At 45.3% G+C, this 23,836-nt stretch overlaps 1 protein-coding gene across 3 annotated transcripts in view; it reads right to left on the bottom strand.

Moving 5' to 3' along the window:
- The window catches only part of Rgs8 (regulator of G protein signaling 8), a 47,923-nt gene that overhangs the window by 5,833 nt on the left and 18,254 nt on the right, over window positions 1–23,836 (bottom strand). For all 3 annotated transcript variants that reach the window (XM_045142454.1, XM_045142455.1, XM_045142453.1), the window contains 3 exons: window positions 23,116–23,217; window positions 22,167–22,231; window positions 229–395 (listed from right to left, as the gene is read on the bottom strand). In XM_045142454.1, coding sequence (XP_044998389.1) covers window positions 229–395; window positions 22,167–22,231; window positions 23,116–23,217 — 334 coding nt within the window. The remainder of the gene's footprint in view (window positions 1–228; window positions 396–22,166; window positions 22,232–23,115; window positions 23,218–23,836) is intronic.

The following is a 23,836-nucleotide window of genomic DNA, read 5'->3' as shown; positions in this document are numbered from 1 at the left end:
AAAATCCCTGTTGCAATAGAGTTCCTGCCAGCCCACATTGGACAGACAGCTAAAACAGGCCGACTGCAACTCTTCTGATAGAATCCCTGGGCTTCCACCCTTAAAAACTGATCCCTCTTCCATCAGGAGCTGCCAGAGTGGCAAGGCCCAGCTCAGTAGGGGAGAGTCCTCAAGCCCAGCTCAAAATCCTTCCAAAGCATGACAAGACACTTGTCTTGACAAACATACCTCCCGTGGAGCCTGCACATCTACAAACTCCTCAAAGATCCTGTGGGCCTTGGAGACCAGCTTTGCAGTTGACCTGGTCTTCTTGAACTCCTCACAGGCCAGCCAGAACTCCAGGTTCTCCTCGCTGAACTCCGTCTTGAGGAAGGCGCGGAAGGCAGCCACCCCGTCTACACATGTGGAAGGAGGTGGAGCGGGAGGTAGACAGGAAGAAGCTTAATCAAACGGAACAACTGCAGATGAAGGGGAAGGGTAGTACTAATGTGAAGGGGCCTCGCTGTCCAAGGCGGCTGCTCTGCCACACCCCCTTAAGGACACAGGCGGTTCGGGACCACAGTGATAGACGCAAGAAATATTTAAAAAGCAGCAGTAGGGCTGGTGTAGCGGTTAAGCGCTTGCCTGTGAAGCCTAAGGACCCCGGTTTGAGGCTCGATTCCCCAGGACCCACGTTAGCCAGATGCACAAGGGGGCGCATGCATCTGGAGTTCATTTGCAGTGGCTGGAGGCCCTGGTGCGCTCATTCTCTCTCCCTCTCTCTCTCTGCCTCTTTCTCTTTCTGTCTGCTGCTCTCAAATAAATAAATAAAAATAAACAAAAAAATGTAAAAGTTTTGAAAGAAAGAAAATTAGGGGTAGGTCTGGTCACTTCTAAAAAGCCTTCAGAGCTTACTGCCTTTCCACGCTAATGCAGAGTTGGCTGAACATGCTGCTCATTAGACCAAGGTAACACATGCTATGTAGTCTCCATCCCGATCAAAGCCCACATTTGGGAAAGACTCGCCATCTGTTGTATGACAAAGTCGAGGGGAATATGTATCAGGGCCAACCTTTTACAGTACCAGAAAATCATCTAGAAGTTATAACAATTCAGTCAGTAATGCCATTACATTGTGTTGATGGAATTTCCTGCCTCTTTTTAAAAAGAAAAAAAAAAAAAAACCCTTGAGGCTCTGTATTTTGATGTTTTATCCACACATACTTTACCTTGAGATTTGCCTAGCAGATTATATGTTTTAATTGAGGCTGACTATAACTTTTCTGCCAAGTAATCTAATGGCTAATACACCCTTTCCTCCTTACTAATCAATGTCATGTGTATTGCCAAGCAGAGTTTCCAGTTAGCACAAGATAAGGAAGATTACCACATCAGGTCAGAAGGGAAAAACAATAACATTTATTTATAGCCTTCGCTTCCAGTTAATGTATTTATTTATTTATTTTGAGACAGGGTCATTATTGTGTAGCCCAGGCTGGCCTTGAATTCACGGTGATCGACCTATCTCGTCTTCCTGAGGTAATGTCCACCCTCTGCTCACTCCATCATTTTCCCCTGCCATCATGGAGCTTCCCCCTCGACTCTGTAAGTCAAAATAAACCTTTCTTTTCCCACGGCTGCTCTTGGTCGGGTGTTTTCTGCTGGCAATGAGACACTGACTGCTTTGTCTTTCAATATTGATTTATCATCTATCTATATATCATCTATCTACCTATCTATCTATCATCTATCTAGGCAGGGACTCACTACATGGGCCAAGCTGGTCTTGAACTTACCATCCTCCTGATTCAGCCTACTGAGTGCTGGGAATACAGGCAGGTATCACCATATCCCACTTAAAGGAGATAATTTAATGCTAGAACAATAATTATAAAAGCAACAACTTTGTATTGCAAGAGCCAGGGATTTGAGAAAGAAAGGCTTTTCACAGTGCTCCTAAAGCTGAGCTTGAAATCACAAAGAGATTTAAGTTAGAAGGTATGCCTTCAAGTGTTTTTTAAAAAGTAGGGTGGGTGTTAGAGAGATGGCTCAGTGGTTAAGGCATTTGCCTGCAAAGCAAAAGGACCCAGGTTCAATTCCCCATGACCCGCATAAGCCAGATACACAAGGTGACACATACGTCTGGAATTCATTTACACAAGCTGGAGGCCCTGGTGTGCCCATTCTAGCTTCCTCTTTCTCTCTTCTCTCTCTCTCTCAAATTAATTAATTTTTTTAAAGCAGGTGGTTGTATAATTTATCATCCAAGCAAGGATGTTTCTGTTAACTGCAGAAATGATTGTCTTAAGTCATAACCACCACAGGTAACACTCAGGACACATGATTGCCTAACCTTTTGTCATTGAGTATGGAGAAGGCAGAGTATCACAGAAGGCTGAATGGAAATAAAAGTATTCCTGTGCCCAGGGAGGAAGAGGAGAACAACATAGTTTAGACTCAAAAGAGAGGTCTGCTCAGGTCACCTTCTACCCCCATTCTTATGCAGGGATCAAGCCCTTAGGAAAAGGCAGTAGAAATCTGCAGTAAATCGGGAATCCAAGTTGAGCACAAAACAGTGAAGCAGCGATGTTTCAACAGAGATGGTCTGAGAAACAGTTATTCAGTTCAATTGTGGTTTCTGAACTACTGGTGTTCAAATCATAAAATTACTGTTCATTAAGTCCCCTGTGAATGTTGTCTTTGCTGTCTCTCCATGAAGGAGATCCAGAGGCTTCCACAGGTTCTAGGGTAAACTTGAGTGAGCACGTGCACCAGGAAATTGCTGCTGCTTGCCCAGGGGCCTCTGGCAGAAGTTAGATGGAAAGCAGTGGTGACCCAGGAGGGACTGGTCCAGTAAAGGAGTACTCTGTGCTGACCAGTAATGGACATAGGGAGGACCCAAGGCCCCCAGGTGAGAGGTCTTCCCATTTGCCTGTCTTTTTTCCCACCCCAGAGGTTATTTTTTAAGTAAATTTATTTTAATGATATACTAAAACATTGAAATTGTACATATTAATGGAAAAATATATATTCAATACATGTATATATTGTGTAACATTTAAATTAAAACTCCTCATATGGGCTGGAGAGATGGCTTAGTGGTTAAGCACTTGCCTGTGAAGCCCAAGGGCTACAGTTCGAGGCTTGATTCCCCAGGACCCACGTTAGCCAGAAGCACAAGGTGGTGCATGCATCTGGAGTTCGTTTGCAGTGGCTGGAGGCTCTGATGCGTCCATTCTCTTCCTCTCTCTCTCCCTCTCTCCTTCTCTCCCTCTCTCTCTCTCTCTCTCTCTCCCCCCCCCTTTCTCTCTGTCTGTCACTCTCAAATAAATAAGTAAAAATAAAACAAAAAAATTTTAAAAAAAAACTCCTCTTACACTTATCATTTGTTTCAACATCCTTCTTTTTTTTTTTTTTTTTTTGAGGTTGTGTCCCACACTAGCCCAGGATAACCTGGAATTCACTATGCAATCTCAGGCTGGCCTCGACCTCACGGTGATGCTCCTACTTCTGCCTCCCCAGCGCATGCCTCTACACCCAGCTTCTTCTAACATTTTTAAAATGTATATTATTAGCCGGGCGTGGTGGTGCACGCCTTTAATCCCAGCACTTGGGAGGCAGAGGTAGGAGGATCGCTGAGAGTTCAAGGCCACCCTGAGACTACATAGTGAATTCCAGGTCAGCCTGAGCCAGAGTGAGACCCTAACTCGAAAAACCAAAAAAAAAAAAAAAAAATGTCTATTATTGTTGTCCATAGTCCTCCATTGTGCAATCGCACCTCAGAATTTCTTGCGCTTTTCTTTTGTATGTGTGTGCATGGTGCATATGGGCATGTATGTGTGTTCCTATGTGTTGGGCGGGGGTGCATGCATATGTGTGTGCGTGTGTATGAAGGCCAGAGGTCAAGGCTGGGTATCTTCCTCAATCATCCTCTGCCTTACTCTTTGAGACATGTTCTTATTGAACGTGTAACTCACTGATTCTGCTAGACTAGCTAGCCAGTGAGCCCCACAAATTCCTTAGCTCTATCTACCTCCCCAATGCTGAGATTATTGGTGATTATTGTATGTGATCTGGGGATCTGAACTCATGCTTGTGTGGCAAGCACTTTACCTGCTGAGCCATCACCCCAACCGTCTTGATCCTTTCTACCTGTACCTCAGACTGTTTCTACCTGTACCTCAGACTGGTACTTTGATATCAACCCTTCCAGACCCCAGCCCGTGCTCTCACCAGCCTCTGGTTGCCCCCACCTGCCTCTTGACCTCAATGAGATCTGCTCTTCAATGCAACCAGTGAGCAAGATCAAGTGGTACTTGCCTCATCCTCACACACTTTCACTGTGGTCAGGGAGTGAGGTCGAAAGGTAGGCAAGAGCCGGGAGTGGTGGTGGTGCACACCTTTAATCCCAGCACTCGGGAGGTGGAGGTAGGAGGAGCGCCGTGAGTTCAAGGCCACCCTGAGACTACATAGTGAACTCCAGGTCAACCTGAGCTAGAACAAGACCCTACCTCGAAAAACCAAGGGAAAAACCAAACAAACAAACAAACAAGGTCCAGACGAAGCCTCCGAGTGTGTATATGGCTGGAAGAAGAACCGGGAAGTGACTCAGAAGATCCTATTACTATTTTTAAGCCAGAAGAGACTAAATTCCTTGAGTGGGAGAGTTCAAGTTCACTGTATCAGATTTTGTTTTCTTTTCCACTGAACAAAAACAGATGCTAGAGAGCAAGCTAAATGCAGTTATAGATAAAGAAAATTATATTTCTGCCTTCCTCCAGCAGACTGGTAAAGGCAACCTTGTTAAGGAAACTCTGCCTGGCCCCAGGCTAGATGAGGCTTGTGCCCTATCTCTTAAGATAGGGCCCGGCGTGGGTGGGTCCTTGTGGAGATTAAAAGAGCTAACGTCTGCAACGTGCTCCCCAAGGAGCCCGTCCTGCTTCCAAGTTTAGACAGGAAGGAGTGGAGGTGAGGAGTAACTTGCCTGCTCTCGCACAGCTAATAGCATGCAGCAATAAAGCTTAGGATAAGGGTTAGCAACTCCCAGTCCAATGTCGTAACAATGTCAGTATTCATGACATTCATGATTCATTCACCCACTCCATTGGGTGTCCCAGGTCAAATGCAGAAAGCAGACACAAGGTGGTATCTATCATACCTAGTACTTGCCATCTGTGATGGTTAATCTTTCTTGTCAACTTGAACGGATTTGAAATCGCCTAAGAGATGCTCTTCTGGGCATGTCTGTAACATTGTTTCCAGAGAAGTTTAAAGAAGGAGGCAAGACCCACCCCGCATATGGGCAGCACCATTTCATGGACTGGTGTCCCAGAATGACAAAAGAAGACAAAAAAGAGCAAGTGAACTGAGCGCCAGCATTTGTCACTCTCTGCTTCCTGACTGTGGATGCAATGGGAGCAGCTGTCTTGAACTTCTGTGGCCAGATGACAAAACCCTCAAACCATGAACCAAATTGCTTGAATGGTTTTTGTCAGGTATTTTGTCACAGCAATAAGAAAAGTGGCTGAGATACCACAAAAGGGAAATTTGAGCCAAGAGAACGTAATTATGACAATGACAATGCAGTGGACAAGTTATGCGATAGGAAAAATGCAGGATGGTATGAAAGGACCCCAGAGGGACCCCTGAGCCAGCAAAGAGGAGAGAAGAAAGACGTGCAGGAGGAAGAGGCTTCTAAGGTGAGATGGGAAGTTGAGGAGAAGGAAACAAAGAGAAAGAAAGGGGAGGATGGAGAAGAGAAGCTCAAGAAGAGGGACCCACGAGCACAAAGACTAGAATCAAGAAAGCTTAGTTGAATAATATGAAATCGTTTAGAAAGACTGGTGTTGAATAATAAAATAAAATAGCTAACGTTTATTGGGCCTACTTTGAGGACAGGCACACACAACGAAGCTTAGGAAAGTACCAGAGAGAAGGAAGGATTGCACAGCTCTACAAAAGGCCAGAGAAGCTCTCTGCAAGCAGGAGGAAATGGCCAGCATATGGAAGGCTTCAGGGGATAAGCTTCAAGAGGACTGAGAAGGGCCACTGGACACAGCAACCATCGGCTGAGCGGTGTCAGCGATGTGACGGGCCCTGGCCATGCTGTGGTGGGTGTGGCGCTGAATGGGAGGAGAGAAAGTTGAAAAAGTTCATTCTGATGTTGCTGGCAAGAAATTTGTCAGCAAAGGAAATGGATATTACATAGCATTGCTAGAAGGAACCATAATGCTAGAAAAGAGTGTTTCTGCTGGCTTTTCAAGGTAGCTTTGGGTATATTTAGATGCTGACATGCTCAGAAAAGATTTGCTGAACAAGAACAGTTAAAGAAAGAAGTTGGCTTAAAAAAAAAAAATTCTGTCCCTAGGAAAGCAGAAAAAAAATTAGTCCAGGTGCAGAATTACGGTGGTGAACAAGAGAAAAGGCCATATGTGAACTGGGAAGCTCCTACTTCGGGGTGTAAAGCTGAAGGTTTTGTGGTCTGATGCTAGCTGGGGGAAGTGGTAGATCTATGGAAAGCAGGGTTGTGTTTTGTTTGCTTTTTTACTTATTTATTTAGGGGTTGAGATAGAGAGTTTATTTACTATAATCCATGCTTTTTGTTCAGGATTGTACAATACCCTAGCTCCATTTATTTTCACGGGACACCAAACCAGAGATAGCATCACTCCTTCTCCAAAGGAAGAAGCAAAGCTTAGGGAAGTGGAATAACTGGCCAAAGCAGAATCCTGACGCCTAACCAGGGCCACATGACTCCAGAGCAAGTTCTATCCAGATGAACTTGCAAACACAGGAAAGGGCAGGAGAAGAGAGAGGACAAAGAACAAAAGAAGAAGGCAGCTTTCAGAGAGGGACTGAGAAAGAAATGGGACCACGCCTTCCTTAGCAACAAAAGAGTAGATGAAGATGAGGAGAAATGGTCAAGGGCAAGACATAGTGGAAATGTATCAAATCTTTGTTAATTTGGAGTGAATTTGCTGGGAAGGTACAGTGCACTTATGTGGTAAGCTTTAACTTGTGACAAAAGCAAATCATATAATGATATAGCTTTATAGAACTTTCTAGCCAGGCTAATGTAGCAGGCACTACAGAATCAATTTAAAACAATCCGTTAATCCACTAACTGTAGTGCGTGATGTAGTGGAGATAACTAAGCAGGGAGGATCAAGAGCTACCTTGGAAAAATGAACACAAATGTGATAGGAAACAGAAAACAATTGTGAAGCCCTAGACTTTGGTTCCTGGAGAGGGTTTCCAAGTACCCAGAAGGGAGGAATAACTTTGTATGTGTGTGTGGGGGGGGGGGGGTTGTCACGGTAGGATCTCGCTCAGGCCCAGGCTGACCTGGAATTAGTGCAATATATAGTTTCAGGGTGGCCTCAAATTCACGATGATCTTCCTACTGCTGCCTCCTGAGTGCTTGGATTAAAAGCATGCACCACCATGCCCAGCTAGGTATAACATTTAAAAGAAAAAAACCTTTTATTTATTTATTTATTAAAGAGAGAGGGTGTGAGAAAGAGAATGAGGCAGAGAGAGAGAGAGAGAGAGAGAGAGAGAGAATGGGTACACCAGGGCCTCTGGTCACTGCAAACAAACTCCAGATGCATGTGCCACCTTATGCATCTGGCTTTACATGGTTCCTGGAGAATCGAATTTGGGTCCTTAGGCTTTGAAGGCAAGTGCTTTAACCACTAAGCCATATCTCCAGTCCAAGGAATAACTTTTAATTTTAAGGTGCATCCATCATTCAAAGACCTGGCCCAGGATAGTGAATGAAATAACCTTGGAGAGCAGCAAGGATTTTGGAGCTAGACATTAGAATGAAGAAGAGTAGAAGAATAGCAAGAGTTTTTAAATATTACTATTATTATTTTAAAGTTGAAAGAAGGCATTTGAAAACAACCACAGCTGCATGGGTCGAACACCAACTTGGGTACCTCACCAAGCACTTTAGGAACCTACGGCACTCGTTACTCATGGTAAATCCATAGTGCGGGTCCTGGCGTTTTCCTCCATTTGAAAGGAAAGAAAAACGAAGCTTAGAAAAGCAAGATGACTCGCCAAGGTCATATGGTTAATTCGTGGCAAGAATTCCAAACTACAAAGCCAGAAGTGCTGAGTTGGTGGTCCCACCTGCAGACCCGTGTGATGGTGATGCACACGAGCTGCTGAGGCGGGGGGATAGGAACCCCACGTGCAAGGCAAAAAAAGAAAAAAAAAAAAAACCAGAAGCCGTAAGGATATGAATGGCAACATTTCTGCCAATGATGGCCACAGGAACAGAGGAGAGAAAAAGAAAAAGTCACTTAGGAAGGTAGAAGAGAACCTAAATGTCAAAGAACAACATGGGGACAAGCACAGGCACAGACAAGAGGTTGAGAGGCACTGTAAGTGACAGCCGTGACTCTGCCAGGCGGAGAGTTGAAGGGACGTGTGGCAAACCCACAGGCCGCTCAGCAGTGTCCGATGGCTTCGGCTTCAGGGGCAGCTTGCCAAAACCTGGCAGGCCCACCTGGAGTGGAAGCAAGACAGGTCTCAGTGCGGAGCACCACTTCTGATCAGCGCCAGGCCATAATTAGCTGAGATGACCTTGAACCATACAACCTACTTCACCGGGTCTCAGCTTCCCCGCTGTAGAAAGAGAGGCTGGTTTGTTAAGCTGACCCACGTAAAGTCTACTCTGGGCACCATCTCAGTTCAGACCTACCCACGTCAGACAGGGCACTTAGCCAGCTCTCCTCCCCACGCCAGCCCCGGCCCCCATCATCCCAGCACCGCCACACACTGAGGAATTACTCCAGGCCACGTTCATTTTACTTACATCAACCCACTTCATCTTTATATCAACACTATTAAAAAGGCAGAGGGTCTGAAGGCAACCAGCCTGGGTTTGAATCCCAAGTGACCTCGGAAAGGTGCCCTAACATCTCTAAGCCCCAGATGAAAAGATCATTTGTAAAGTGGAAATAACTCCGGGACATGCTACATTGGATCATGACCAGGATCAAAGGAAGCAATCCACGTGGAAGTGCCTCATACTCAGTAGGAATGAGCAATGCATACCGGCTCCAAAGGCAGACTGTTTCACAAAGTTGATTGGGAGACATGCAGACTTGTACTGTCTCCAGGCACCAGGCCAGTAAGAGGAGAGAACTGGACCTGCGTACTCATCTGGGCAGCCTCAGGGTCTATCTCCTCTGCCTGCATCTCCTTGGGTTATGGTTGTATGGCCTGCAATAATTACTTCCCTCAGCGAAAATGGTTAGCAACTGCAGGTAAGCCTGTTGAACCTAAGTATACCGCAGCCTTAGGAAAGTGCATGCGGCTCACAGAGCTGGGAAGGACACCCGGCCATCACCTTCTCTGTGTTAAGAACCAAGGCCATTAGCTGCCCCCCAAAGAGTCTGGAATCTGCCTAAACTCTTTTCCAACCTACAGCGCTATAATGAACTTACTACCATTCTTCTTTCATTTAGAAAGACGGCCGGGCGTGGTGGCACACGCCTTTAATCCTAGCACTCAGGAGGCAAAGGTAGGAGGATCTCTGAGAGTTCGAGGCCACCCTGAGACTCCATAGTGAATTCCAGGTCATCCTGGGCCAGAGTGAGACCCTACCTCGAAAAAAAGAAAAAAAAAAAAAAAGAGCCAGGGTGTCCTTCCCAAACAGCCAATGTGGTACTTTCCCAGCCATTCAGGTATCTTTCCGGAAACCACGAGCGTCTTTATAAGTGGTCATGCTCTTCCAGGCCTCAAACCAATTGGCCTGCAGTGCCAGGTGGACTCCAAGAGAGTAAAAAGAGCCCAAGCAAAATACAGCACTCGAAAGTTGCTTAAGAGACAGGGAAAGAGAAGAGAATGACCCTGCGTCCACGGCCCCCTCCAGGGGTCTGAGCCTAGAAACAGCAGAGAAAAGATATTGGCAAAGAGATTTCAACAAAGACCACAAAAGCCGGTGCAGACTACACGTGACCTGGCCTCCCCCAGCACCAGACTCCCCCCACCCCGACTTTTCATTCCCAGGGCGGGAGATGGGTGAGCCCTGAGTACGGCAGGCCATGGAGGGTCACTCGGCTAAGAGAAAGAAGCGCGACCCAGGAACAATAGGAGGGAACCCCTCCTTCCCACCGGAAGCAGATGGCAGCAGACCCACTTGTCCCTGACCTGGCCCACCTCGCCTGATGTGACCTAGCAAGCGAATTGCAGGGGGGCCAGGGCCAGAGCAGCTTTTCTTTCCTGCCTATCTGCACCTCTTCTCCCATCTCCCCTCCCCCCGCACTCCCCTCCCCCAGCAAGCTCTGCATCTGCTCCTGGACATCTTTTCCTGGCCCTCTCTCTTTTCTTCCGTGCCCTGCCATTCTTCTGCCCGCCCCCCCTCCTTCCGCCAATCCTTTCCCCTCCGCCAGGACACGCTCCCCGCTTTCTGTTTGGGCTCAAACAGGCAGTTGCTTCCAAACGCAGACGCTGGTTTATCTCCGCTCCTCGACATCTGCTGCCAGCTCGGGGCGCGGCCGCGCTTGCACCAGCCGTGCTTCCGGTGCCAGACCCCTGCACCCCGAGACTCCGAGGGCTGGCGCCCCGTGCTGGGGCTCCCGCACACCGCAGACAGCTGCCAAGAGCAGCTCCCCTGTGAGCCCTGCGCTCGTTTGCTTGGAACGACGTCCCGGCTCGGACGCGCCCGGCAGCTAGTGGGAGCGAGGGGAGCCTGGGTTTCTCGGCCTTTCGGCTCTCACAGGTATAAACCGAGACACCAACTGCACCTTCTGTGCGGGCTTTGGGGGCTGGTTGAGTTCATGCATGTACTTAACGTGCCGAGCTTGACGTAGATACAGAGCCAAGTGTCCATTCAGTGACCGCTTTCCTATGCTTCCGTGGAGTCAGAACTCAAGAATTCTCAATGCAATCCTTGCGGCTTAAGGAAGGGTGGGGAGTGATGGGCAGCTCAAGAAAATGGGAGGGAAGCACAGAGCTTCTCTGCCTTTTAGTCCTTTCATTTTCACTGTCCTTGGATTTTTCTCTGTGCCACCTGCTAAGAGGTCAGGGCTGTGAAGATAGCACCAAATTCGGGAGGTTGGTAACTACCCAGTAGCAGGAAGGGACAGGCTCATGTCCAGGATTCCTGGACCAGTGGTCAGGATATTGGAATCCTCTTGAGCGGCCGCAGGCTCTCCAAGAACACCCTGTGGCCGCACATGCTGCCAGCTGCCGGCTTTCTCCCTCTGGCTCTGTGATGCAGGAAGCTTACATAAGGGGAGAAACTGGGTCACTATGAATGAGCGGTGCAGCTGGTACAACAGGGAGGGTGTCTTAGGTAACAGTTCGAGGTCCAGCACCCCTCATTTAGCTAGCATCAGGGGTGGACTTGAGCCTAGCTCAATCCCAGGCTTGGAAAAACATAAAACGCCAAGCAAAAAAAAAAAAAAAAAAGTTAAAAAAAATTAAGCTTCGTGTTTACCATGTAGGAGCATCTCTTGCACTCCCCATCAACTGGAGAAAATAGCCCAGTGAATAGGATCCAAGGTCAGGCAGGGGATAGGCACAGAAAATGCTTTTATAAAATCCAAGGTTCACTGGGGAAGTTAATCCTCTTTGATTTGGAACCAAGCCAAGGATGTGAAATTTGTGTAAGAATGACATTTGTGTAAGAATGGATCAGCCTTCACTTTCCATTGTCTATGAAATGAAGGTTCTAAACAAATTGCTGGAGCTAATCAAGATATAGGTAATCATATTACTTCTAGAACAAACTACTGCTGTTTATGATATTTGTTAGCAAGCAGTTGGGATGTTAATTTTATACCAGTCTTGTAATTAGTGTAATCTTCTTCAGTGTCTCCACTTTATGAAGATAGGTACATAATAGATGGATGGATAGATAGATGAGAGATGATTGATATATAGATAGATAAGTGATAGATAATAGATAGATAGATGCCAGATAGATAGATGCCAGATCAATAGATGATAGAAGATAGATAGATAGATAGATAGATAGATAGATAGATAGATAGATGGATGCATGCTATGGACAGGTAGATAGATGATAGATAGATAGATAGATAGATTGATTGATTGATAGATTGATAGATAGATAGATGATATGGATAGGGAGAGATGGATGTCATATTACAATAGTACTTGAAGGCTGTGAGTCTTTGTGTCGGAAAGGACTTGAGATATCATGCCCCACACTGGACACAAAGAAACAGTGATATTCTGAGGTGACATGGTTTCTTATTCTTAGGATGTGGAAGCAAAAGGAAAAAGATCCTGGGCCTTGCAACAGAGATTCCATTGTTCTCTCCTAGGCCATTAAGCAGAAGCTGAGCCACTTGATCAGAAAAGTATACAAACTAGAGTCTATATCTGCAACTATTACAAAAAATAAGCAAAGACTTTTTGTTTTGTTTTGTTTTGTTTTGTTTTGTTTTGTTTTGTTTTGTTTTGTTGAGGTGAGTTCTCACTCTAGCCAGGCTGACCTGGAATTCAGTATGGAGTCTCAGGGTGGCCTCTTCCTCCAGAGTGCTGGGATTAAAAGAGTGTGCTACCATGCCTGGCTAGCAACGACTTTTAAAAGAAAGACAAAGGGGATAGGAATGTGGCTCTGTGGTAGAGTGCTTGCTTAGCAAACACAAGGTCCTGAGTTCAATTCCCAGCACCAAATAAGCAAGAAAGCCAACAAAAAAAGGGAGGGGGTGAGACAAAGGAGATATGCCCCTAATAGAATGAAAGTTCAGCATTCATAAATGATTTTCATAAAGAAGTTCTATTCATGTACACTAATCTATAGCCAAAGGATTTTAAAAATCAAGTATGCAGGAGTATTTCTTAAGTCATTTTGCCAGAATAGTGAAGGAACTCTCAAAAGAGGGAAGATACCCAATTAACATACTGGGCTTTTAGAAACTACATCCTCAGGAAATGGAGAGAGAGATGTGCAGTCAGTAAAAAGTTTTCCTTGTAAATGTCAGGAGCCATGTTTGATCCCCTGAGCCCATATAGAAGCTGGCTATGATAGTACATGTCTATAATCCCAGTTCTGGGGAGGCAGAGACAGACAAACCCCTGGAGTTTACTGGCAAGCTAGTCTAACCTAATCAATGAGTTATAGACCAATGAGACCCTATTTCAAAGGAGGACGACAGTGTGCCAGAGGATGACACTCAAGGTTGTCCTCTGTCCTCCACAAACATGCAAACACATATGCATATACATATACATATACATACAAACACACATGCATGCACACCACATACACATGCAAAAAAAAAGCCCTATACCCCCAATAGGATTCTTCCACATACACTGGTGGGGGCTGGGGGGGATAGGAATCTGAGAAAAAAAAAGGAGTGAGTAATATGGAACATGAGTAAGTCAAGAATCTAATTCTTCTCCTAATCCACTGCCTCAGACTGTCTGTGGATCAATAAACTCACACTTCTCAGGCAGGTTAGGATACATAATGTGCAACAGCCCAGCCAGACGTGGTGGCCCACACCTTTAATCCCAGCACTAGGGAGGCAGAGATAGGAGAATCGTCATAAGTTCAAGGCCACCCTGAGATGAGACTACATAGTCAATTCCAGGTCAGCCTGGACTGAGCGAGACCCTAGCTCAAAAGGCCAAAACACAAAAAGGCACTAATCCAAATAATAAAAGCAGCTACCTTCACCCAGATGTACAAGTCATCACATTTAAGCATTTCATAACAGCAGCTGTATTGAACTCTCATGTTGTACAAGGTAACTCATCACTCCCCCTACACAGATGAGAAAACTGAGTCTATAGAGATGAAGTGATTAGCACAAGGTCACATAGCTGATGACAGAATACATGTTGGAAACTTGCAGACTTGCTTCCATGCAACCTTTAAAAAAAAAAAAGTTGTTTTTTTTTTTTTGAGACAAGCCCAGCAGACTGGCCTTTTCTTAAGTGGGGACTGGGGAGGGAGAGATTTGGTGCACCAGGGCTTTCAGCCACTGCAATCAAACTCCAAATACATGCGCCCCTTTGTGCGCATGTGCAACCTTGCACACTTACGTCACTGTGCATCTGGCTTATGTAGGACCTGGAGAGTTGAACATGAGTCCTTAGGCTTCACAGGCAAGTGCCTTAACTGCTAAGCCATCTCTCCAGCCCCCATTCAACCTTGTAATAGCTGCCTAATGTAGTCCAAGCCCTCCTTCTATCGGGCTAAATGCACCTACATTCCTGAGCACAAGCAAAATGGACAGAATAGAGATGATGAAAGGAAGCAAGGGAGTTTCTTTTCTACCCATCTCCCCTTTGTATATCTATTTCTAATACTGAGCCTGTTTCTCCAGAAAGCACACCCACCGTATTTGTCAAGTCTGGGGTCCTTCATACCACATATATGGAACCTGTGATCGTCATGTGCTCCTAATGTACAATGTGCCTAAAGGACCTCAGAGAAGGGCAATGCAGGATGTCTGGGCTTCTTGGAAAGCCAGGGTGGCCCAGCCCATCAGAATGCTCTCATTTCCGGTTTGGCTGACTTGCCCTTTGAAAGCAGAACTTCTCAAGCTTCCAGAGCTTTAGCCATCCCCAAAGGGATTGTGGGTAAACATGCCCAAGGTTCCACCCTAGGGATTCTTAGTCTACAGGTCTGGGGCAGGACCCAAAAATGTATGTGTGTGTGTGTATGTGTGTGTGTGTGTGTGTGTGTGGTTTTTGTTGTTGTTTGTTTGTTTTTGTTTTTTGAGGTAGCGTCTTGCTGTAGCCCAGGCTGACCTGGAATTCACTGTGTAGTCTCAGGGTGGCCTCGAACTCACAGCGATCCTCCTACCTCTGCCTCTCCAAGCACTGGGATTAAAGACATGTGCCACCACGCCCAGTTAAAAAATATATTTTTTATTTTTTACATGTTCCAGCAGGGGCTGTACAGCTTTCCTTGAAGAACAGTTCTAGAGAGGTATGGGGAAGGTTGTGCAGGTTGTATGGTAAATCTAAGCCTAACTCCGTGCTCTAGAGCTAAAGGCTACTTAGGTGAATATTTTAAAGAATGTCATGAGCTGATAATTTAGTCGTTATTTGATAGTTTGTTTTGGATTTTTCTGCTGTGTGCGTGCGTGCATGCGTGTGCGTGTATGTGTATATGTGTATAACTTCTTATATGTTTTTATATCTCAGCCATTTTCTCAAAGGGGCGAATTTTTATAAACTAAAACCTTTTTTATTTGTCTTATTTTCACAGAGATAGGTTGTAAAGCTTTCAGAAGTCCTATTCCACTAATTTAACATTCCCAGTGGGGTCCCGTCAGCAGAGACCCTCTATGCTCTATGAAAAACATCAAACAAAGGTATCTTTCAAATCAACAGCCAGAACGAGGTGCTGGGCCATCCACTTGTAGGGGCAAGGCATAAGAAGTGAGAGAAAGAGGTAAGAGCTGGGCGTGGCGGCGCACGCCTTTAATCCCAGCTCTCGGGAGGCAGAGGTAGGAGGATTACTGAAAATCCAAGGCCAGCCTGAAACTGCAGTGTGTGTTCCAGGTCAGCCTGAGCTAGAGTGAGACCTTACCTCAAAATATTAAAAAAAAAAAAAAAAAAAAAGAAGAAGAAGAAGAAGTAAAGAAATAAAGAAAACGAAAGAAAAGAGAAAGGGAAGAAATGGAAATGCAGGCTATAACTAATTGGTATGACTCCAACTTGTAGGTCTAAAAAAAAAATGCAAAGAAAGGAGGGATGTTGAAGTTAGAAGAAAAGAAGAAAGGAAAAAAGGGAGAGAGGTAGGGAGGCAGAGAGGAAGATAGGGAGGCAAAAAGGAAGCAAAGAAAGAATGCAGGAGAAGAGGGGTCAATGAGGCTATTTATTCAGAGTTCAGGACTGACTATCCCTCTATAAGCAGGACAAATCACAAGCTCATGTCTGAACCTCATAGAGAATAAAGGCAGAAGATCAATACAGTTGCTTTTCTGCCTTCCAGCAGCCTGTCAGAATATGTGTTCCACCAACCAGCACCCCGTGTTCTCGTGGGGTGCGCTGCAGAGCACAGCTCCCTTTGGGGCAGACACACTGTGTACACAAGTCAGACATCAAGTCTAATTGTTTCTGGATGAACAGGAAAAAGATTCCAAATTAAGACACACTAGAAATCGTTCTAGTTAATAAAGCCATCAACATTTTCAATTTCAGCTTCATGTGGCTGCATGTGTTAGTTAAAAAAAAAAAAAAAAAGAGAGAGACAGAGAGCACTTAACAAGAGTTACTTCAGGCCTCCGTGAGTATGTTTCCTCTCTGGACTGAATTTGTAAACAAATATGATTGGAAATAAAACTACTACAAATATTTGCCTCTCCGATATTTTTGTTGTTGTTGTTGTTTTATTTTGTTTTTCGAGGTAGGATCTCACTCATTCCAAGCTGACCGGGAATTCACTCAGGGTGGCCTCGAAGCGAAATCCTGGTAATCCTACCTCCATCTCCTGGGCGCTGGAATTAAAGGCATGCGCCACCATGCCCAGCTTTCCTTTCAGATTTTTTTTAAAGGTTTAAAGATAGCAATTTTTTCCCAAGGTTTACAGATAGCAAAGTATGCCTGCGATTTTAGTCCAATCAGTGCTCACTGAGCAGAGACCTACCAAAGAGACTTAGAACATGGGCACCTTGTTCCCCCTTCTGGTTGCTGGAGCCATTTCAGCTAGGAAGCCCTTTTTACATAACCAGCCAGGCAACACTGAGTCAAATCACCTGCTGCAGGTGATTGGTTATCTATCACCCAACGTGCATATCTGCTCCAGAGAATACCCTAAGACCCCAGCGTAGAACTGCATCCAACCTCTGACAGGACCTACTTCAGTTTCTTGCTTAGACAGGTGACAAAACAGAGGGACTGCATCAGGCAGGACTCCACCAAAGTCACCAGGCTAACCAGAAATACATAAGGAGACAGAATCTGGAACATAGATCTGACCACCAACCAATGCTCTTCACCTGACATTCCAAAAGCACAGCCCCCACCCCGCCACCCAGCCACCCAATGAAATGGAAACCATTCTCGACACTAAAAGCAGCCCTTCTGCTCCCGGATCAGTAAGTCTTCCAAGACAGAAGGTAAGAGTAACGCTAGATGCTTAGGTTCTGTTTGCAATCCTGAAGCCGCTGGGTGTGTCGCTAGCACGCTGTGTTTTTCCTTGCACTACATATGTGCACGCCTGTCTGCTCACAGGACTACGTTCTCCATCCATCCTGTTCCTCCTTATGACCTCCCAGCTGCACATCTTTTTCCCAAATAAATTAGTGTTCAAAACCACCAAGGGACCAAGGATAGGAAAGATGCCCTATAGATTGAGGACGGGACAAAAACAGTTACCTGGATTTTAGCAAATAGAAAACGTAAGTATAGAGAGGGAGTGGGTTCCAGTCTAACACATATTTTCTGGGTCCTAGTCATTCAGGAATTCCCTTTTCCTGACTTCATAGGATATCTTGTTGTTCCAACTGAAAGCTCCCTGCGACTCTCATCAACACTGTCCCTCCTGGGGGACAGGCACACATACAATCCCTTTGGAAAGGTTTAATCAGCCCTGATTGAGTCATAATACCAACCCAACTTAATTAGATTTTTAGAAAGTTGTCAACATCTTCATTTTCCTCAGTGGTTTAGCCACTGGTAAGTTACTCATGCTCTGGTAGCTAACTCCCCCTCTATGCTCCTGCAAACAACCTTAATTAAAATCAGCAGGTCACCAAAAACACAAACAAAAAACATAAAGATAGCTGGGCGTGCACAGCCTTTAATCCCAGCACTCAGGAGGCTGAGGTCGGAAGATCATCATGAGTTTGAGGCTACCCTGAGCTACATAGTGAATTCCAGGTCAGCCTGGGCTACAGCAAGACCCTACCTCAAAAAAAAAAAAGCCATTAAGATAGAAAGGGGACTATTTTGGAAGAAGAAAGGGTTTGTGGGAGTGAGAAAGACAAGAGAAGGTACTTGGGGATGGTGGTGAAATTGACCAAAAGACATTATATGCATGTATAAAATTATCAAAATAAATAAGGCTTTTTAATTTTTTTGTTTATTATTTTTATTTATTTGAGAGCGACAGACAGAGAAGGAGCCAGAGAGAGAGAGAATGGGCACACCAGGGCCTCCAGCCACTGCAAATGAACTCCAGACACCATCTAGCTAACGTGGGTCCTGGGGAATGGAGCCTTGAACTGGGGTCCTTAGGCTTCACAGGCAAGCGCTTAACCGCTAAGCCATCTCTCCAGCACAATAAGTTTGTGTAAGTGGTTTGTGTTTTTTTTAAAGAAAATTGCCAACATCTTTCGGGACTACAGAAATGTCTTGGTAAAGTTCTTGCTGCATAAGCTTGAGGACGTGAAGTTGGATCCCTCACACCCATGTAAAAATCATTAGAGGCAAGAGGAGCCCAAAGACTTGCCTGCTAGCTAGCCTAGCTTCATTGGGGAGTTCCAGTGAGAGACTATGTCTCAAAAAAGAAGTAATAGGGCTGGAGAGATGGCTTAGCAGTTAAGCGCTTGCCTGTGAAGCCTAAGGACTCTGGTTCGAGGCTCGGTTCCTCAGGTCCCACGTTAGCCAGATGCACAAGGGGGCACACGCGTCTGGAGTTCGTTTGCAGAGGCTGGAAGCCCTGGCGCGCCCATTCTCTCTCTCCTCCTCTATCTGTCTTTCTCTCTGTGTCTGTCGTCTCAAATAAATAAATAATTAATTTTAAAAAAAGAAGTAATAATAAGGGCTGGAGAAATGGCTGAGCAGTTAAGGTGCTTGCACAGAGAAAATGGTCAACATTTTTTTTAAGGTCACCTAGGCTCTGACTCTTCCACACCTGCACCTTCACAGAGTAACAAACATTCTAGAAGTGGGCTGGAGAGATGACTCAGAGGCTAAAGGCTCTTGCTTGCAAAGTCTGAGGTTCAATTCCCCGATAAACATGTAAAGCCAAATGTACAAGGTGGCACATGCATCTGGAGTTTGTTTGCAGAAACAGGAGGCCCTGGTGTGCCCAGTCTCACTCTCTCTCTCTCTCAAAGAAATAAATAAAAATATTTAATAAAAAAAATTTCCAGGGCTGGAAAGATTGCTTAATGGTTAAGGCACTTGCTGCAAAGCCAAAGGACCCAGGTTCCATTCCCCAATATCCACATAAGCCAGATGCACAAGGGGGCGCATGCATCTGGAGTTCATTTGCAGTGGCTGGAGGCCCTGGCATGCCCATTCTCTCTGTGTCTATCTCCTCTCTCTCTCTCTGATAAAAATTTAAAAAGAAAATAAGTTTTAAAAAATTCTACAAGCTTGAAGTTCTACCAGCAAGCCCTAAATAGAGGCCCTTTTCTTTTCCAAAGCCCTCACAGAGCCTCAGACTCCAAGAAGGATCATGGAACTTTGAAGTTCAAACAGCCTATTTTTGTATGACTTGACAAGGAAGCAAACTGGTGTCAGCTTATAACCCTTCAGCAGAATTCCCATCTTAGGAAAGTGTTACTGCATTCCTGGAAACCAAAAGCTTTTTTGGCAGAGGCAGAGCCAAGTGTCTACAGATCTAAGATTCATTGAATTAAGAAAAGAAACTAAGACTCCTCAATCTCCAGGTCTTACTACTATAGCAATACAAATATCCCTTAAGCTTCTGACCACTAATTTCACCTCCATAAATGTCCATGGTGGCTTAAAATTAATAGATGGCTACAAAATTCACAACCTTCTTCTCAAGTCATATTTATTTCGCACTTAAATAAAAATATCATTTTTTTTAAATATCACCATCTCCTTACAACACGGCTTTGAATAGAGAGCCTGGAATTCTCTGTCGATGTTCACTTACTATGTTCCTCCCCACAGGTGACAAGTAGCAGACAGGCATTTCTAACCCCATTTTCGAATGAGGAAACAGCCTGAGGGATTTGAACTAAGTGAATCAATGTGAGGCTGAAATAGAAATCAACTTGAAGATGACCTTGAATCAAATCCAGCTAGAAGAAAAGTTGCGAAGTGATAGTGACACTTGTGTAGCTGAATGTGATGCCAGAAAAATAATGAGAATAACCTAATTTTTTTAAAGCATTACTGCCAGGCATGATGGCACACGCCTTTAATCCAGCACTAGGAAGGTGAGGGTAGGAAGGTCACTGTGACTTCAAGGCCAGCTTGGGACTACAGAGTGAGTTCCAGGTCACCTGGGCTAAAGTGAGACCCTAACCCCCCCAACAAAAAGCATTACTGTCTAATTCTAAATATTATCATACCTATGCCATGACTTTGGAAAATTCATCACATTGCATCTGTGGTTTGCAGTATGGCCATATGTTATGTGGGGTCTCCATGTTGCTTTATTTTCCTAAAGGACATTAAAATCACTATTGCTTCATGAATTTATTTTAATCTGTGCTTATTCTTGGATTTTTGTGGCTTATTTCAAAATCTAATAAAAAAAAATAGCATTTAATTCATTTATCAAGAGTCAGGGGACAGAGTCAAAAGGAACTGTCTATCAAATTAAAGCAAAATAATGTCTTTACTTTTTTTTTTTTTTTTTTTTTTTTTGCAGGGCTTCAACATGCTAGATAACAGCTCAGCCACTGAGCTAAGTCCACAGCCTCAAAAGCAAAGTCGGGAAGACGAAGACCAAGGGACTTCATCGAGCTCACGCCACTCTCCAACCGGGCAAAGTCAGCGTTGCAAGCACAGCTCTGAATCCCACCAGAGCCTTCCACGATTAACTGGGGTCAACATCATAATTTGCAAGCAGCCTTCTTGCTCCCAGATCTAATACTGACATGACGCATTTAGAAGGAACACCGAATGTCTGTCTGAAGTCTCCTCGCGCAGCCCCTCCCTCCTTCCCGCCCCTGCTCCGACACTTCTCTGTATCGAATGCCATGGGGATTTCAAAGACCAACAGATTCGGACTTGCTCATGATGAGAAAAAAGTGAAGAGCTGAAAAGTTTGACGAGTGATAAATTGCCCTCCGCACACTGCAATATGCACAGCTCTTCCTGCCTTTGTAGGAAACAAAAGACTCAACAGCTGAGGACAGAGAGAATAGAAGAGAAGTGGGGTGCAGAGTGGTGGTCGAGCCAGTGTGCGGGGGGGGGGGGAGGGGGGGACACAACGCAGCTGAGACAGTCATCCTTCCAGACAAAAAGCAACAAGAGAATTCAAAACTCTGTCAACTTGAGAGAATGCTAAAATGCACAGAATATTCATTTAACTAAACTTTAGACTCTCCAACAACTTGCAGGGAGGTCATCTAGTTTTATAAACAAGATCTGGCCCGAATCTAAATCCTCTCATTTCCAGTTGAGCCATCACTCCAATTTTCTAAACTATAGTCTCCCTCTAGCTAAAAGTGCCGAGAGGTTAGATATGCCTGCAATCGCAGTGTTCAGGAGGCAGAGGCAAGAGGATCTGTGGTTCGAGGCCAGCCTGGGCTTGTCTCAAAAAACAAATTTAGTTCATTCAAATAAAACTGACAGGAACCTGGGCTGGAGAGATGGCTTAGCAGTTAAGGCACATGCCTGAGAAGCCTACGGACCCAGGTTCAATTCTCCACGTCCCCCGTAAGCCAGATGCACAAGGTGGCACACGCATCTGGAGTTTGTTTGCAGTGGCTGGAGGCCCTGGTGTGCCCATTCTCACTCTCTTTCTATCTCTCTCTCCCTCTCTCTGTCTCAAATAAATAAAATAGATAAATAAAATATTTAATTTTTTAATTTAAAAAAAAACGGGGGCTGAAGAGATGGCTTAGCAGTTAAGCGCTTGCCTGTGAAGCCTAAGGACCCCGGTTCGAGGCTCGATTCCCCAGGACCCACGTTAGCCAGATGAACAAGGGGGCGCACGCATCTGGAGTTCGTTTGCAGTAGCTGGAAGCCCTGGCGCACCCATTCTCTCTCTCTCTCTCTTTCTCTGCCTCTTTCTCTCTCTGCCTGTTGCTCTCAAATAAATAAATAAAAATAAACCAAAAAAAAAAAAACAACTGACATGAACCTGAAGGCTTCCTAGGACCATACTTTGAATTCAGAACATGGGAAAGAAAACCATTCATTATTCCATTTCACTCACATAGCATCTGTCTTCCTACTCTCGCTTCTCTACGCAGGAGGCTCTGTGTAAGCAGGACTTGGGGGGCTGGGACTCGTAGCACAGTACAGAGCCTGGGGGGCATTTGGAATGTGTTTTTACATGATGCAACCTGAATTCTACTTACACTTGTGAGAGAGAAGCACATCAAAGGAATCTGCCCACCTCGTCGCTTCTTCTGTGGATAATCTCCTAGGAAGGAATGAGAGCTCTCTTGAGTATCTCTTAAAAACAAAAAAAACAAAACAAAACAAAACAAAAAAACGGTATCCTCTCTCCCAACCTTGCTCAGGCTTTCCCAGGAGAACAAACTGGAACAAAGGGAAGCAAATACAGACTGGATTCCTGCAATTCGATTGCTGTCAATTTGTACATTCTTAAGTAATGGTTGGGGAAACACCTCTGGGTAGGGTGTGAGGCTATAGCTCAGTGGTAAAGAACTTGTCTGGCATGTACAACATCCTGGGTTTGAGTCCCAGTTCTGCAAAAACCTCTGGGTGGAAATTCAGAGAATTGCAAGCCTTTCTCTTTGTTCCACATGATTTCAAGATCTCGAGGTAAGTGGAAAAAACTGATCTTGGAGATAGAGGAGACAGGCTCAGCTCATGACATCATTTCTGTCACCTTGATTTCTTCACCCCAAAGCAGAGACAGCAATGTCCCTTACAGAAGCAGGTGAAGGTGAATCGAGGTAAGGTCTGTGACATCACTGAATAGTGCCTGCACAGAATAGGTGCTGATTCCAGATCATGTGAATCGCATATTTTTAGAGTAAGTTTGAGTGTTTATTTCCAAATCGAGAGCACAGATTGACAACTAAGTAGAACCGAGAAGTATCCTTCCCCACCCACAGCTCCAGGCATGAGGGATCAAGCAGCTTTCTTAGGAAGAAAAGTGGGGGTTCCCATCCTGACATCACTCAGCTATGTCTCCAGGGATAGGACAGGGGCTGCTCAGAGGCAAGAATGGATTGCTCTATGGCTTATGTGGTCAGCAACTCACTAGAGAAAAAAAATGTCCCATCAGCCTCCCGCAGTGTGGGTACCCCAGGAATGCTATGTGGGCATAGTACTCACTTGAGGGCACGGTTTGGTTTGTCGGGAAGAATAGCTGTGAAATCGCTACACGAATCTGACTTGTGTGACAGGCATCCCAGCCGAGTTCTCATCCCTTTGTTCCTGCAGGAAACACAGGGCAGAAGGAAGGAGACGGTCACAATCTCAGCTGCCAGATCTATAAAGGGCCCCTGGAACTCCGGGACAGGAGCCAGCAGTGTCCCATGACCAAGTGACCCCTGAAGATGTGATGAGCAAGAAGAGAACACCCAGAGAGGCAGGGCTGGGCTCACTCCCTACCTTGACCAGTGGGGTAGTGATGGGTGCCCTACCTCACCCCTACAGGCTAAAGGCTTTAGAAAGCTGACATGACAAGTTGATGGCAAGTTGATGAAGATCATTAGCTTGGAAGGATTTCTAACAAGATTCTCTGTAGGGAAAGAAAACCCAGCATGATAAGGTAACAGTCCACATTTGGCTTTCCCACTCGGGAAATATATAACTGGTGTGTGTGGGAGGGGGGCTCCTGATCACAAAGCCACAGAAGCAGTTACCAAGAGAAGTGGGGTGCTCCTACAATGCACAACAGAGAGTCAGAGCTCAGACTAAGGGCGGGGCTTCAAGGCAAGCCAGTTATCAGTCAGCTTCTCTCCATTCATCCCACCAACTGGGTTTTTATACACAAATGGCTACAGACCCATGAGGAGCGAAACCTGCAGGTGAGAAGAATGCTAGACACATC

This window comes from Jaculus jaculus, chromosome 1 (assembly GCF_020740685.1).
Source record: "Jaculus jaculus isolate mJacJac1 chromosome 1, mJacJac1.mat.Y.cur, whole genome shotgun sequence".
NCBI lineage: Eukaryota > Metazoa > Chordata > Mammalia > Rodentia > Dipodidae > Jaculus > Jaculus jaculus.
This window is presented reverse-complemented; position numbering and strand designations above follow the sequence as displayed.